General features: G+C 44.0%; 2 protein-coding genes across 3 annotated transcripts; one reads left to right on the top strand and one right to left on the bottom strand.

The window, feature by feature from the left end:
* On the top strand, positions 1–4,279 carry ap2s1 (adaptor related protein complex 2 subunit sigma 1). Its single transcript, XM_017428958.3, has 5 exons — positions 1–169; positions 603–752; positions 2,445–2,558; positions 2,747–2,806; positions 3,266–4,279. Exons 1-5 carry the CDS (start codon positions 167–169, stop codon positions 3,365–3,367), a joined length of 429 nt encoding a protein of 142 aa, XP_017284447.1. The 5' UTR covers positions 1–166; the 3' UTR covers positions 3,368–4,279.
* Positions 4,280–5,466: 1,187 nt separating this feature from the next.
* On the bottom strand, positions 5,467–13,497 carry rab4b (RAB4B, member RAS oncogene family). 2 transcript variants are annotated; one of them, XM_017429037.3, is made up of 8 exons: positions 13,331–13,497; positions 10,549–10,629; positions 9,094–9,208; positions 8,829–8,891; positions 7,738–7,892; positions 7,547–7,642; positions 7,268–7,441; positions 5,467–7,177 (listed from the first exon to the last, which is right to left on the bottom strand). In XM_017429037.3, exons 1-7 carry the CDS (start codon positions 13,344–13,346, stop codon positions 7,329–7,331), a joined length of 639 nt encoding a protein of 212 aa, XP_017284526.1. In that variant the 5' UTR covers positions 13,347–13,497; the 3' UTR covers positions 5,467–7,177; positions 7,268–7,328. The 2 variants fall into 2 exon arrangements, with proteins under 2 accessions (XP_017284526.1, XP_017284525.1); XM_017429036.3 differs by having other exon boundaries at positions 7,268–7,444; positions 13,331–13,494.
* Positions 13,498–14,827: the final 1,330 nt, after the last annotated feature.

The raw sequence follows: 14,827 nt of genomic DNA, 5'->3' as shown, positions 1-14,827 counted from the left end.
CACGACTCAGAGTAGGCTCGCTCCTCTCGTTAGCTTGGCGAAATAGCGGTAGCGGACAAACCCGTCGAAAAACAGAAATACTGATGTATTAACGTAGAAACGGTGCGTTATTGCTCAAGAACGTATTACTGCGGAGTCCAAAAAGGAGACTATTTAGGAGACGAAAATGGTAAAAGTGTCATTTTTAAACTTTATTCCGTTTTAATCGCTTGTCATCGGGGTATTGGCTGTTAGCCTGCTAGCATAGAGCTCGACAGATAAGGTCTTCATTCAGTCTGTGGAGAACGGTTGTCAAATTAAAGAGTTCATGTCTCGGTGTTTGACTTCAGAGACTAAAAATAAATAAGTTGCTCATATTCAGTTATTGTCTAGCTTTGCACATTGTGCTCTCGGTGTGGTTTTACGTCTTTTACATTAGCCAAGCCAAGGCTATCAGTGTGTAGCTGCAGCTACTTTTCAAATAATACTAAGAAATAGTTGTTTTTTGTTAGCCTAATGGGAATATGTCCTTATAATTTGCTCTCGCATTTAATCACTTTGTCCTTGCAGACTGCTTCCTGCTGTTTCAATTTTCATCCTCCTGTTTTCTTTTTTCCCCGTAGATCCGCTTCATCCTGATCCAGAACCGAGCTGGGAAGACACGGCTGGCCAAGTGGTACATGCAGTTCGATGATGACGAGAAACAGAAACTGATCGAGGAGGTGCACGCTGTGGTCACTGTCAGGGACGCCAAGCACACCAACTTCGTGGAGGTACGGGCCTCAGCACCTTTATGTATCCCAGACGATGCTTCTGTACTTTCAGGACTTGTGTAAGATTTGCTCAAGAATGTGTGCATTCAATCTGAGCAGCCTCACAGATTGTAGTACACAGTCCTTTTTTTCTCTTGTAGTGTAATAAATAACACAAGTTACTTGTCGCAGAGGGAGTAAAAACAAAGGTTGGCAGCACTGATATATGCAGGTCACGTTCTTCAAACACATACGTTTAAAATAATACTCTTTGGTTTCTGTGAGATGTGCATTATGTACTCTATGAGTCCTGCTTGATTATTTGTGTTAGACAGAGCAACAAACACAAAGTGGATTCTGTAAAGAGTTTTAAATAGAATAAACCTCATTTGAGGCTTTAAAAACCTGTAATAGCTGTCAAAATACCTTTTTTTCATTGTTTTTAATCTGAATTGTTATGCTTCTAACAGTTTCTGCATCAATAAATAATTGTTTAGGAGTTGATGTAGCTCAAACTCATCAGGGTAATAACACAATTTTTTACAAATTTTTACAAAAAGCCTGTCTCATCCTTACAGCTTTTATTTGCTGTTTCTTCTCAGAAGAAGAAGAAGAACTTCACCGTTTCTCTTTCCACCTGCCGTCTCTGACTCCATCGTTCTCCCTCTGACTCTGTTTACATCCAGGGATTATTTTATCCACTTAATATCCACTAAGACTCGTCAGTGTTGGAATGTAAACAAACAACTCGTGAATGTTGGCAACAAAACATCACTCAGCTCATTTTGCTCATTTATTTTTAATTATAATAGACTTTTAGTACTGAATGATGCAGGTTTAGTGGTTATTTTAAATATAGAAGCTACACATATAGAAAAAATTAAAACCAAAAACACTGAATAATCACTTATTTTAACAGCTATTCTGGCTTTAAAATACATTGAATTACTTTTTAAATTTGTACTTCCATTCATTTGTAGCCTGTTCTCCCATCAGTTTTCACTGGACTGTTGGTATTTCAGACGTTATCACGCTGTAACAAAACTAAAAGGCCATCGAGCCGCGGACCATTGGAAGGAATTTATTTACAAACATTCAGCCTTTCTCTTAAAATGAATCCTGTCGCCCTGATCTTAAATTTCAGTCATAGTGGTCTTTACAAGGTCTTTAAATGTGCAGAAAGCCAGCTGTGTGCCACCTGTTCGAGGGGAAGAAGCTATAAGAGGAGAGTGGGGTGACATTTATAAAAGTACTCAGACGAGTCAAATATTCATAAAAAAATGCTTCTTATACAGCAATGTTTCTGAAGCTTACCCGCTTACTGCAATTCAGTGGTTTTCTGAAGCCCCACATTGACCATGTGCAGTGCATTTAGATGGGCTTTATTTATATTTTTTTACTAAACCACATCTTTAATCTGTAGAAATGATCATTCAGAAAGTAGGACTTGATGTGAAGGATTATGTTTGTAAAAGTCACTAATCTGTCCTGAACATGAAACCAGAGCTGTTACTCTACAATGAAAGCCATGAACTGCCTCACTGCTATGCACCATAAAAAGAGCAGAAATAATCTCATCTGCTGGCTTCTGTCATAAGTTTACAAGGTTGGTTTCACCCTGGAGCCTCAGCCCCGGTGACGCTGCTGCTGTCGTCCTCATAAGATAAGAGGCCTGGTTATTAACAAAAATTTATCTGTTTTTTTGTCTCCCAGTTCAGGAACTTCAAGATTATTTACCGGCGTTACGCTGGCCTGTACTTCTGTATCTGCGTGGACGTGACCGATAACAACCTGGCGTACCTCGAGGCCATCCACAACTTTGTCGAGGTAACAGAAACAGAAACGCTCACGTTGAACAGAAGGACGATGATTTCATGGTCTGTTCTCTCTGATAACTCCTCTCTGATTGACAGATAACAGTCTTAATGTCCTAAAGATGACTTTCATGTACGTTTATCATTTTTATCAAAGGACCAAAAGTTGAATTTTCTTGTTCGTTCTGTTTTTCCTGGCAGGTGCTGAACGAGTATTTCCACAATGTCTGCGAACTGGACCTTGTGTTCAACTTCTACAAGGTGAGGACACAGAGATATTCTGAGGGTTTTTCTTTTATTTAATTTTTTTGTATTTAACTTCAACAGAAAGATGGAACAATGTGGGGTTAGGGTGAGATTCCTGTAAGTGTGTTTGGAAGGGCATTTATCAGAAGTTCCAATGAATACCTGCTGGTGTTGTAAAGATTCAACATCATTTATAAACCCGAGTACAAATCGCCTCGATCAGCTTTGACAGAAAAGTGACTTCTGTCAGCTGATGACTGAAAGACACGCATTTCTCCTCACGTCCTCATCTTGTCATGTCAACCCCTCAGCTGTTCGTTTTATTCTCACAATTTGATGACAAAGAGCAGGAGGTGGACACCATTTGTGTGTTGTTTTTTTCATCATAACAAACAGCTCTCATTGTAATTAAACTCTCTCTCTGCGTTCATCTGATCCTCCTTTTTTTTTTTTTTTTTCTCCGTGTGTTTGAAGGTTTACACGGTGGTGGACGAGATGTTCCTGGCAGGAGAGATCAGGGAGACCAGTCAGACCAAGGTCCTCAAGCAGCTCCTCATGCTCCAGTCTCTAGAGTAAAAAACAAAAAAATCTGTCCTTCCTGCACTTATCTCCTGCCCTGACCCCCAAACTCGACCTTCACCTCGTTTCTATCACCCTGGAAAAAGAACCACATCATTCCCTGCCTCTACGGAGCCCACTCTTATCTTCAGGAAGGGGGGGGATTAAAAGTACACAATATTGTTCACATATGGATATCTGAGTCCAGCTGTCTGTATGTGGCAGTATTCTGTACGACTCAGAGATTTTCAACTCGTTAACATTTCAAACAATCCAGTCGATGTTGTGTTTCTGTCCCCTACACGTCTCCTCTGCGTGTCATCGAACCCCCCCCAAACATTTATTAAACGGCACTACTACCGGAACTTAATGAGCACCGGAACGATAAGCTGCCGTTAGCGACCCCCACAGAGGAGGTCGTGTCGCGTTTAATGGCTCTGCGATCCGTCAGACGGTGCCCGGAGGTTCGTCTTAAAACACTTAAATACTAACAGACACACGCGCACAGAACCGTGACCCGGACGTAGACGGTGTGTCCTCCATGAAGCAGTGCTGTGACGTTTGCTCTGTACGGTGCATTTCCTGTCAGATATAGCTACAAGAGAGTTTAAGAGCCAAAACATTCCTTTTGACGTGGCGTAAAACTGCATTTTTAGTCCCCTTCGTGAAGTCCCACAGCCGCCTTTTATTCATGTCTCTTTGCTGCAGGTAAACGTCCAACAAAGCTCTCATTTGAACCATATCCAGTCACGCAGATGACTTCATATGACGCTGAAAGTTGTTTTTTTTTTACGATTAGATAATGGTGAAGTATGTGCTGCTTCCTCTGTGTGTCAGCCTGTGAGTTTGTCGATGGAAGGTGTGTGTTACCGTATCTATTTCAACACCTACGTGTCCCGTTTTGTGTAAATAAACAGATCAAGTGATCCAGCTTTGTCCCTCGTTCTTATTTGATTCCAAGTCATGATATAAGGGGTTTCTGTCCAGGGTTTTTAGCACCACCTAGTGGTAAGACAACAAGCTTGAAACGATATGAGGTCATCCTGACAGAATCAATAGATCCGACCTCAGCTGCACGGAGCCCTTCTAAGTCGTCGCCTCATCGACCCGAGGAGCGTAAATCCAGACGGTATGACTCAGAGGGCGTTAACTCGTCACCACACGGGTCCTCCGATATCCGAACAGCAAGAACGGACTGACTCGGCTGAAGACGGGCATAAATCAAGCCGAGATGTTGAATTTTCAGTTTCCACAAATCAGCTGCAGATGTTGGTTTATATTCACAGATTAATGGGTTTGAGCTAGCTTTCTGTCAGGAACATTAAAGGCCAGGCCTCCAAACATGACTGAGTTTGTGTTGCTACGGTCAGTTAGCCGTGGTGGCCATCTTGAATTGGATTGACTCCAAAAGTTGCTGGGTTTTAGATGCACATCCAGTGATGTTTAAGACGTGACCTGTCAGAGTTGTAGTTTCAAAATGATTCGTAGTTTGTTGAAATTTGGTGATTCATCACCTGGAAACGAGCTAGTTTTGTTTGGAGTGCTGCTTTGAAATCTGGATTTTTAAATAAGTCTGGAGTGACGCCGTCGGGAATTCCAGCCGAAGCTCCACAACGACGCCAAACATTACACGAAGGGATTTCCCAGCTCTACGGCAGCCGGCAGAGACAAACAGTCAACTTTAAAGGAAAGTCTCAGGATTATTTCTGAAGATGAAGCAGTTAGAAAACTTAGATGTCGTCTTTATGGACTCAGTTCAACACAAATCTCAATTAAAGCAAAATTGCTGTCTTCGTGCTGCAGCCGGAGCTCGTTCTGACGCCGCAGCTCACGTCGTGCTTGAAGTACGCGTTGAGGATTCTGCTCAGCTACTACTACTCCAAATTTTAGGTCATGATGTGTGAAACCGGTTGAGCTGTAGCAATTTTGGTGTTTTCTGACTCTGTGGCAGCCATCTTGAATCAGGTTCAAAGGTTAATCAGTTGTAGATGTGAACCCAGTGATTACTCTCATGAGATATTTCGCTAACAGATGCAGTTAACGGCACATTCGTTATAAAACTGGTTGTAGCTCAATATCTATGAAATGTAGAAATGATGTAATAAAAAAAATACTCATTCAATCAAAAACAAGCAGTTTACTGAGAATGGCATAATTACAACAACCCATGAGCAATACTCACAATAAACAAATCTTATTTACAGCATCAGTTACTTGAGTTGTACAGCAGGATTTAGATCGATTATATCACATATTTTACAAAAAGCAACAACCGAGTTGGATTGTGTTCGTTAAACCATCAACTCCAGACTGGAGCGTGTGATGAAATAATGCTCATATGGCTATTCTGATGTGTACCTGGGAACTGTACAATACATACAGAGATTTCAACGTTTTCAGCCATTTGAACGACTTTAAGAACCCGTGATTGGTTGAGACGAGTCACCAGACGCTCACAGAGTCAACGTCGGTCTGCGCCACAGGAAGCCAAATCAGGAGGAGATGAGCACGTCTACATTAAAACCTTTATTACAGCATAGTCTTCTATTAAAATAAAATATACATTTCTACAGTTACAGCGTATAGACAGAACAAGAACATGAAAAGTAAAAGTGCACTTTCAGAAGAGACGCGCCACAGAAAGCAACAAGTTTTCCACCCGGCCGGCCTAAACCGTCGTCCCGTCTGAGCGGTTTTCCCCCCTCCCCGCGGTGGGCCGACCCACCCGGGCTCTGACTCGGAGGGTTTGGGCCGAGACGCGACGACAAAAAAAAAAAAAAACGGGGTTCTCCGGGTCGGTGCGAGTTTGTGTTGTCGCCCATTCAACAGGAAGGTTGGGAAGTCCGGGAGCAGCGACGGCGCCGAGCCACAACCCCGTGTTGTCAAGGAGGCGGGAGATGAGAAGCCCACATCTTAGTGGAAGTTTTTTTTTTTTTCCACCCCAGAGGGAGGGAAATATCCCAGCTTCATTCAAGTTTTCAAGAAAACACTGAGGTAAAACCAGCCGTGGTTTGCTACCGTTTCTGAAAATCCCAATAACTCTAAATCTTTCCTATAGATTCCTGAAATATATCGATTTCAACACTGTGGGACTCCGAGGAAGTTCAATCTATTTTCTCGTCTTTGTGCTTCTGCATGGAGCCACGGACTCCACTGTGGGTTTACAGTGAACTGTTCCCTTTAACAGTTCAGTCAGGATTTGGAAGGAATACTATAGATTAACACAAAAAAGCCATTAATCTATACTATAAAAGGTGCGTCTGTGATTCAAAAAACCCAAACATTCTCAGTGTAAGACTCAGTGATTATACATGTTGGGTCAAATTGACAAAAATCCACCTAAATCCACGAATTAGCAGCTTCAGTTTTCACATCAAATAAGAAGAGTTACTCAACAAGAGTCGACTGGAGTCGGTTTAAACCCAGATCTGTGCTGACTTTTTTTTTTTGAAGCTGATCAATAAAAACTAGTTCCAAGTCACACCAGGAGAGGCTGAGGAATGAAAACACTTCATACAGAGCTTAATGAAGAAAGCGTTTTGGAGCTGCTAAAAAAAAAAACCAGCGTGAAAAAAGCACAGAGATAAACAGCAAAGAAGCAAACGACCCGTGACTCGTCCGGTGAATGACTGAAGAGGAGGAGCAGGAGGAGGAGGAAGGGGACGTCTCCTCTTCAGGATCACACTGAGGGGTTTCCCTGTCCAGAGACGCTTACCAGAAGTCGTGGTTGGAAGGGGGGGTGGGGGGTTAGGTATTCTCCACAACCACTCATCCAGGTGATCTAAGGTACATGAGGCTCACACACACCAGAAAACACCTGGAGCTGAGCTGGAGAAACAAAACAAAAACAGACAAGGACGATTACCGACGCGGTCACAGAAGTATCGGCTGCTGAAGGACTTCCGTCCTGTCACTGACCTGTAGGGGGCGTCCTGTCCGTGTGGGCCTGCGGGCTCAGGTGAGGATGGCGCCCGATCCCCTAGCAGTTACACTGCTGCTTGTTCTGCGTCGTCGTGGCTCTCGGCTGCCGCAGCTGCCTGAGGGACGTGTCTCCGTACTGGATCCCCGAGCCCATCCTCTCCGGGTCCAGCTCTCCTTTAAAAGGTGGACCAGAACCAGAAAAATCCACCTTAAACAGCGAAAAAAAAAAAAAACGATCCCGGCGGACGGCTTTTAAAGAGCGAGCGTTAAAAGTACCTGAATCTATCTTGTTGAGGATGGTGCGAGCGCATTTCAGGAACGCCTCCTCCACGTTTTCACCCGTCAGAGCGCTCGTCTCCAGGAACATTAGCTCTGCGTGAACGCGGGGGGACGAGAGGCAGACATCACCAGGAGGGACAGGGGGGACGTGGATTTGGAAAAAGAGCCGCAGACCTAGCGCAGCTTACCATTCTCCTGAGCGAAGCGCGAGGCTTCCAGGAAGGTCACCTCCCTGTCGGCGTCCAGGTCCTTCTTGTTGCCGCACAGAATAATAACGATGTTGGGGCTCGCTAGTGTCCGAGCGTCCGCCAGCCAGTTGGTCAGGGTGTTGTACGTCTCTCGACTGTTCAAATAAAACCAAGAAAACGCAGCAGTTTCACTGGATGGTTTTAGGAGTTAATATGGGAACTCTGTAATTACGATGAGCCCAGAAGGAATCGTTTCCACTTTTTAATGACAAGACCCTAAAGGTCAAAGGTCTCCTAAAATCTGTTAGCCCTCAGGGTACGTGTTGAGAATGACTCTCAGTTATTCAATGTTTGTATAATTACCTCAGCTGTAGCCATTTCTGTGTTGGATAAGATGACGCTCCAACAGTTCATGTCAAAGTTTTAGGCAAAAATCTGTAAATCTGGCTGAGTGAGTTAGTTTTTGTGTTTCTTGAAGTCAGCTGGCTGTGGCGGCCATCTTGAATCCTTGTAGCTGGCCCTGGTCATCGAGTGATTACCTTCTGAAAGTTTCATTAAAATCCTTTCAGTGGTTGGTGAGATATTTCTTTCCAATGATTGATAATCGCAGAACTTTTTAGCGGATCTTCTGTGGGAGTGAAGCAACTGGTGACTACAGTGATCAGGCCCAGGTTACCATGTTAACGTGAGGTAAAGTAAAGGGCAGAGACTGACGTAACTCCTCGCCCCACCACAGCGACCCCTTTAGAACAGCGCTGTACGGGTCCAGGCTGTCCGTCGGCACATGGCTCTTTATCTCACCTGCAGGCAGGACGGCCGTGAAGACGAACTAAGGACGGAAACCACCTGCAGCCGAACTTCATGCATCAGTGCATTTATCATTTTTAAGTTAAGCCTTGAACTGCAGGAGCTCAAAGTAACTTCCCTATGGATCTCTCCTTGTATTAAAGAACAATCTAAATATTATTTAATATCCAGTAATTAGAAAAGAAACCATCAGATGTTAGAGACCACTTCAGCAGAGGTGAAACAGATAATAAATCCAGTATTTTGTTTTCTGAAAGTCGTTTAAAGGCAGCAGTGGGCTTTACCTTGTAATATCGTAGACTAGAAGCGCTCCAGCTGCTCCTCTGTAGTAGCTGCGTGTCACTGAACTGGGAAAACAAAAACCATTTCATTAAAATCTTTCCCACAAAGCAAGCCGAGGGGAAAATCGACAGGAAGAAGATGAAACAAAAACTCATTCTTTTTTTAAAACATCATAAACCAGCTGCTTTATTATCCAGCTCAGTAAAACCTTACAGACTGGAAACACAAAAAACCCAAACCCTGGCAGGAAATATTAGGAGCAGTTACCGGAATCGCTCCTGCCCTGCGGTGTCCCAGATCTGCAGTTTGACCGTCTTCCCGCCAACGTTGACCACCCTGGAGCCGAACTCCACGCCAATGGTGTGGTTGGAGTCCTGTTTAACTGAACAGGAAGCAAAACAGCTCACAAAAACACGAAGTCCAGCTAAGTCTTTACAGTAATGCTGCTACGCTTTCATGTCCTGCAGGTTGACGTGGTGCGCGCTGCCCTAACCTCTGATTTTTCTCTGTTTTTACTTGCCGTTTGTTCCAAAGACACAATAAGAGGTTCAGGCGAGAATAAGGGCTCCTGTTAAGACTGACCCGGTCTCTCTGAAACTAATACCAGCACGTCTGAGACAAGATTACAAAACATGGACTAAACTTTACAGAAACTGTGGCCTTTTAAACTGGGAAGCGTTATTTTGTAGTCCTCCTCGGGGCTTACTGTGTGCAGATGGTCTGACAGAAACTATAAACTCCACGCCGAGCGCCAAACGACAGCTTTATTAGCCATCCTTCCGCAGTCTGGGCTACACACCCCGACTGTGTGAAGCTTCGGTTCCATTGATGCCGATGGGAAACCCGGGACACGTTTCTGAAGCGGCGCTACATAAAAAAACAGGCAATCCTGCACATAATTAACGTGAGGTTGCGATATTATCTGTAAATATCACAATGAGGTCATCATTTGTGGTTAACCAACGTTTTTTTTTTTTTGCTCTCTGGTTTGTCATCACGACGCTGACGACACTCTGCTTTAGCATCTGAGGCAGAGAGGGTCCATCTGATTGGACAAATATATTATTACCAGAAGGAAACAACACCAGGAATATAATAGTCTACAGAAGGGTAGGTCCTCGAGGGCCACCGTCCTGCAGGTTTTACTTGTTTCTCTCCTCCAACACACCTGATTTGAATCAATGGCTGATTAACAGGCTTCTGCAGAACATGAAGACCCACTGAAGAGCAGAGAAACAAGTAAAACATGCGGGATAGTGGCCCTCCAGGACCAGGATTGCCTACCTCTGGTCTACAGTTTAGTGCATCGTTTGCAAGATTGGGATAAGCCGGACTGTTAATAAATCAGATATATTGTGCAGCCTTGATTAAAAAGTGTCATTTTCCTCCAACCACTGGGAATAATTTAATTTCATTTTCTTTGAACGAGTCCTTTGAGAAGAGTAGGAGCCGAGCCACAGAGCTGAGGTACTGTACCTAACACTGACGCGTCTCAATAATTACCTGCTCCAAGTGTCAGAAAGTGGCGCACACTTCACCGTGTTAATACGCAGCGGTTTGGTTTCACACAGCAGTCGAGTCTGTGATTAATTCTCCTCCCGAAGGAGCTCAGCTAAACTCGCAGCAGACAGAGACGAAGGCTTTCCTGCAGAGCTGCAACGACGTGACTCGAGACCCCGCGGCCCGACGGGTGGCTGCGTGGGAACGCGCTTCGGGACTTACACTTGTTCTCGATGAACTGGTGGAGGAGGCAGGATTTGCCCGTCCCAGCGCTGCCGATCACCAGGAACTTGAAGAGGAAGTCTGTAAGCGGAAGGAGATGGGGGGTCAGTGCTGCTGCCCTCCTCAGATTAACTCCTAATCCCGGTAAAGCCACGACTTTCACCGAACTCTGGTTAGTTTACTGTTCAGAAGACGTGCTCCGGTTACGCTCCGGATAGAGTTCACTCGGTTTGTTGGAGGTGAAAACAAGACATAAAGGTACTCATAAAAACCTTAACGGTTTAGAAACGTTTCGCGCTCCACTGCCAGATGTTTGATCCCAGATGTTTCTTACTCAGCTATAGCAGCAGACTGACTCGTATATTTCCACCTGAAAGTCTTCTCCATATCTGTTTACCTACACAGACTGCAGCCAGCCCGATGCAGGTCAATCCTGGGACTCGAACTTTCCAGGTGCTTTGTTTACATGGAGTGCATACCTGCATTTCAGAAGTACATTACATATCAAAGTAATGGAGTAAACACTTACAAACGGCACCATTTGATGTGACTGAATGGAACGTTTTTATGTTTTATACCAACGAGTCCCTTTAAGGTAACAGAACAATGAACGAACTGCCTAAATCCAACAGGTTCTTGTTAACTCGTACAATGTGGGATGACTCGGGACCTGACGTGCACGCACACACACACAGAGCCTTTGTGTGCGCCGGTCAATGATTCACATTAGACATGTAAATAAGTAGTTTGGAAACTAAATAAGTGACAGAAATGCCTCTGGGTTTTAAACTGAGTTTCTGTGCTGCTCTTTGTTCAGGTTCGTCTGAGACAAAACGCATCTTTTGATACTTTTACACAGGTCAAAGCAAAAAGCGGTTTGTGTTAAATATATAAAATCCATGGTATGTTTCTGACTGTGAGAGCGTATTATAAATGTGATTACACCTTCCCTCCTGAGAGTTCCCTTCAGGAGGAAACTGAGGACCGACAGCAGTCTCTGTAGATAAGAGGAGCTGAACACCAATCAAACCCTCGGCTAGAGCCGTGAGGTTAGGATGAGACGCTAAACTGTCTCATTTTTTTTGGACGCTTTAATCAACCAATCTGAGCAGAAGTACGTAGCAGTGCTTCAAAACTGACAGACTTGGTGATACAGTGAAAGCTGACGTCCTTTCAGTCTCTTCGGCTGTTTCCGTAGGTAAACTGCTCACAAATGTAGCTTACAGCTTTTTAATTTAAGGACACATTCATCATCATTACTTTAAACCTGTCGTTAAGACATTGCTGTGAGTGCCTTTAACGGAACGACAAGCTGCAGGATCTGATATCATGTTGCCTCACCGGAAGTAATCCAGGATGATAGGAAGAGGCCGTTCATGAAGTCTTGGATAGGTTTTGGCTTTAGCTTTTAACGTAAGCCACATTCTGTGGTTTCATGTGATAACAAGGGGGACGTTGTGTCAAAAGGAACAAATTTTAATTATGTACCCAGCTCCATCTGCCACCATTTTTACATGATGCTTTGGCCTGATCCTCCAGAGGAGATGGTGCAGGAGACAGAGCCGGGAATCGATAAAAAAAAAAAAGGAGGCTAATACAGCTGCCATTAGCGCTGGCACGCTTCCATAAATACAGCCCTCGCGTATAAAGTTTCATACCAAAAAAAAAGTAATAATAATAATAAATGAATGAAATAAAATTAGGAGGAGGGAGAATTTCAAGTGGAAACAGATGGCGAGAGTCTGAGCGCTTGATGGAGACGGTGGAGGAGTCAGAACTAGACTTTCTGAGTCCCGTGGAGTAAATTCCTGCAAAAAGAAAGAAAATTAGGGACAAAATGCTCACAAAGTGGGCTCAACAGGGAGACGAGCAGAGAGGAGAGGATGCTTCAAATAAACTCCTCCAAAAATAGAACAAAAACACTTGTTTTCATCACTAAACACTGACTCTAACCATGAATGTTTGTACCTCCAAAACTAAATGTATTTTATACTGGAAAGCCCCTTTTTATCATTATTTCAAATGTTTCACCAAAGCAGCCACAACACAGCTGGGATCAGGATCCAGGAGGCTGAAGGTGAATGTTTCTGAGACAGTGATGTCAAAATGGAGCTTAAATCAAATAGTGCAGCTGTTCATTTAGTGAGCTTTGAAGCTGGTTGGATTCAAAGCTGAATGGGGGATCTTGACTTCATTCAGGGTGTGTTGGGGAAAACAAAACAGGAGTAAAAGTCCAGCAGCTGCAGCTCCACAGGTGACCTGAAGCAATAGAAAAACACCCAAGAGTTGAACTTCCTCCCGGGGGCCTGGTGCCTGAAAGATGCCTCGTATTAAGGTGCTGTCGGGACTGAAGGATGTCTGGATTATTTTAGCCTGATTGGAAGCACATACGGCGTGAAATTCACCAAGCTGTGGCTACCTGAGCGCATCGGCGGGACACTTTTTTAGCGTTTCCTCCCCGCCCCACAAAGTTTGGCCAACTTTCCACCCCCCTCCTCCTCCCACTGAACGCCTCACCGTCCGCTCGTAACACGCCGGCTTAACGCAGCGATTTGGTGCAATTGTCAAGACGAGTGCCCCTGTTAATAAAGCCCGCAACGCCTTCAGGGTAAGGCCAAATTAGAGTCAATATTATATTATGTTGAAAATCCCCCAGTAAAAGCCCCCGGGCGCGTTTAAGGTGGATTAGGCTAACTAGCAGCATCGCTAACAGTCAGTCACATCAGCCCCCCGAGGCGGTAAAAACTGTCTCCGTGACGCTCGGCCTCCCCCACAAACATACCGTACGTCTCAGACATGTCGACCAGGACGACCAGAAGGAGCCTTCCGCGGGTTCTTTCGGGAACTGACAGCTGCGTGCCCGCTGGCTTCACACCTCTTCGGGGTGTTTATCTGCGACGCTGCTAGAGGTTTCCTTGATCCGACCACAACCAAACACGGCAGTTTGCGCGCTTGCGTCATCGGCCGTTCGGCCTGTGCTGCGTTCAATGCCATTGGAATTTTGGCAGAGGCGGCGCGATCGATACGACTAAACTGAAAACATACAAAAAAGAAAAAAACTAGTTGAAGCTGCAACTATTTTAAAACCTTAGCTAAATACCGTTGTATTTATTTAATTCTACTTCTACATTGAGCTAAAGTCCATCTTATTATTTCACAACTTTGACAGAACGCCAAAAAGGTTCTCCTGTTGATGATCGGTTATGGCCTTTCCGATATTCACATAAACAGGAAACAAGATCCCTGAAACGCAGCATTTGATGACCGTGCCCAGTCTCTTAGTAAAATCCTTTTTATAACAAAAATATAACTACTTGACTGAATTATAACATTTGTTCTTTTATTAATAATTAACAGTTATTTATGCAATAAATATATATATTTGGAATACAATAAGACAAAGATGAGCTGCTAAAACAAGCTATCATGAACAGGTAGACAATCAGGGGGCTTGATTCAGAGCCTCAGTTTGAAATGGTGCTGAAAGGTTTTTCTGTTAACCATAAAGTGATATAAAACAAAGATAGAGACACGGAAGCATTCAAGCAATTTTAATGAGCCACACCTCATCAACACTGAAACATGCAAAACTGGAAAGACAATTGAAAAGACGAAATAATGCACGTACACAAGGAAAACTATCCAAAATGACCACAAAAAGAAAGATGCAAAATAAATGCAAATAAAACCACTACAAGGGGATGGAAGGGGGCTGCTACACGCAAGCAGCCTCAAAAAGAGCAAAGACGGCCAAAAAGTGATTAAAACTGACTTTAAAAGACTCAAAAGAATACTAACAACAATCTGACTCAGAGAGAAAATGACAGGAAATGGGCAGAAACCATCACTAAACATCTAAACGCATCAAGCTCAGTGCCTTTTTTCCATTGCTAGTTTTACTTTGATTAAAAAAATGTGTGGGGTGGGATCTGTGAGAGCAACAGTGAGCCACAAGATGGCAGACAAAGGCAACAAGACTTCATGAGTTTCCAAGAAACAGCGAACTAGTCTGATTGACTAACAATTAAACCTCCACACAGTGTCTCACAAACTGATGTTTCTTTTATTGCTTAGTTTCTCTCCTAAATTGCACAGTAATGTGCTATTTTGGACTAATGGTGCAAAAGTACCTCTCCCTGGGCTGCCACCTTATCGTGGTGGAGGGGTTTGAGTGTCCCAATGATCCTAGGAGCTATGCTGTCAGGGGCTTCATGCCCCTAGTAGGGTCACCCAAGGCAGACAGGTCCTAGGTGAGGGGCCAGACGAAGTGCAGCCCAAA

Source organism: Kryptolebias marmoratus, linkage group LG2 (genome assembly GCF_001649575.2).
Source record: "Kryptolebias marmoratus isolate JLee-2015 linkage group LG2, ASM164957v2, whole genome shotgun sequence".
In the NCBI taxonomy this organism is placed as follows: domain Eukaryota; kingdom Metazoa; phylum Chordata; class Actinopteri; order Cyprinodontiformes; family Rivulidae; genus Kryptolebias; species Kryptolebias marmoratus.
The sequence above is the reverse complement of the archived record's forward strand: the minus strand, read 5'-3'. Positions and strand labels throughout refer to the sequence as shown.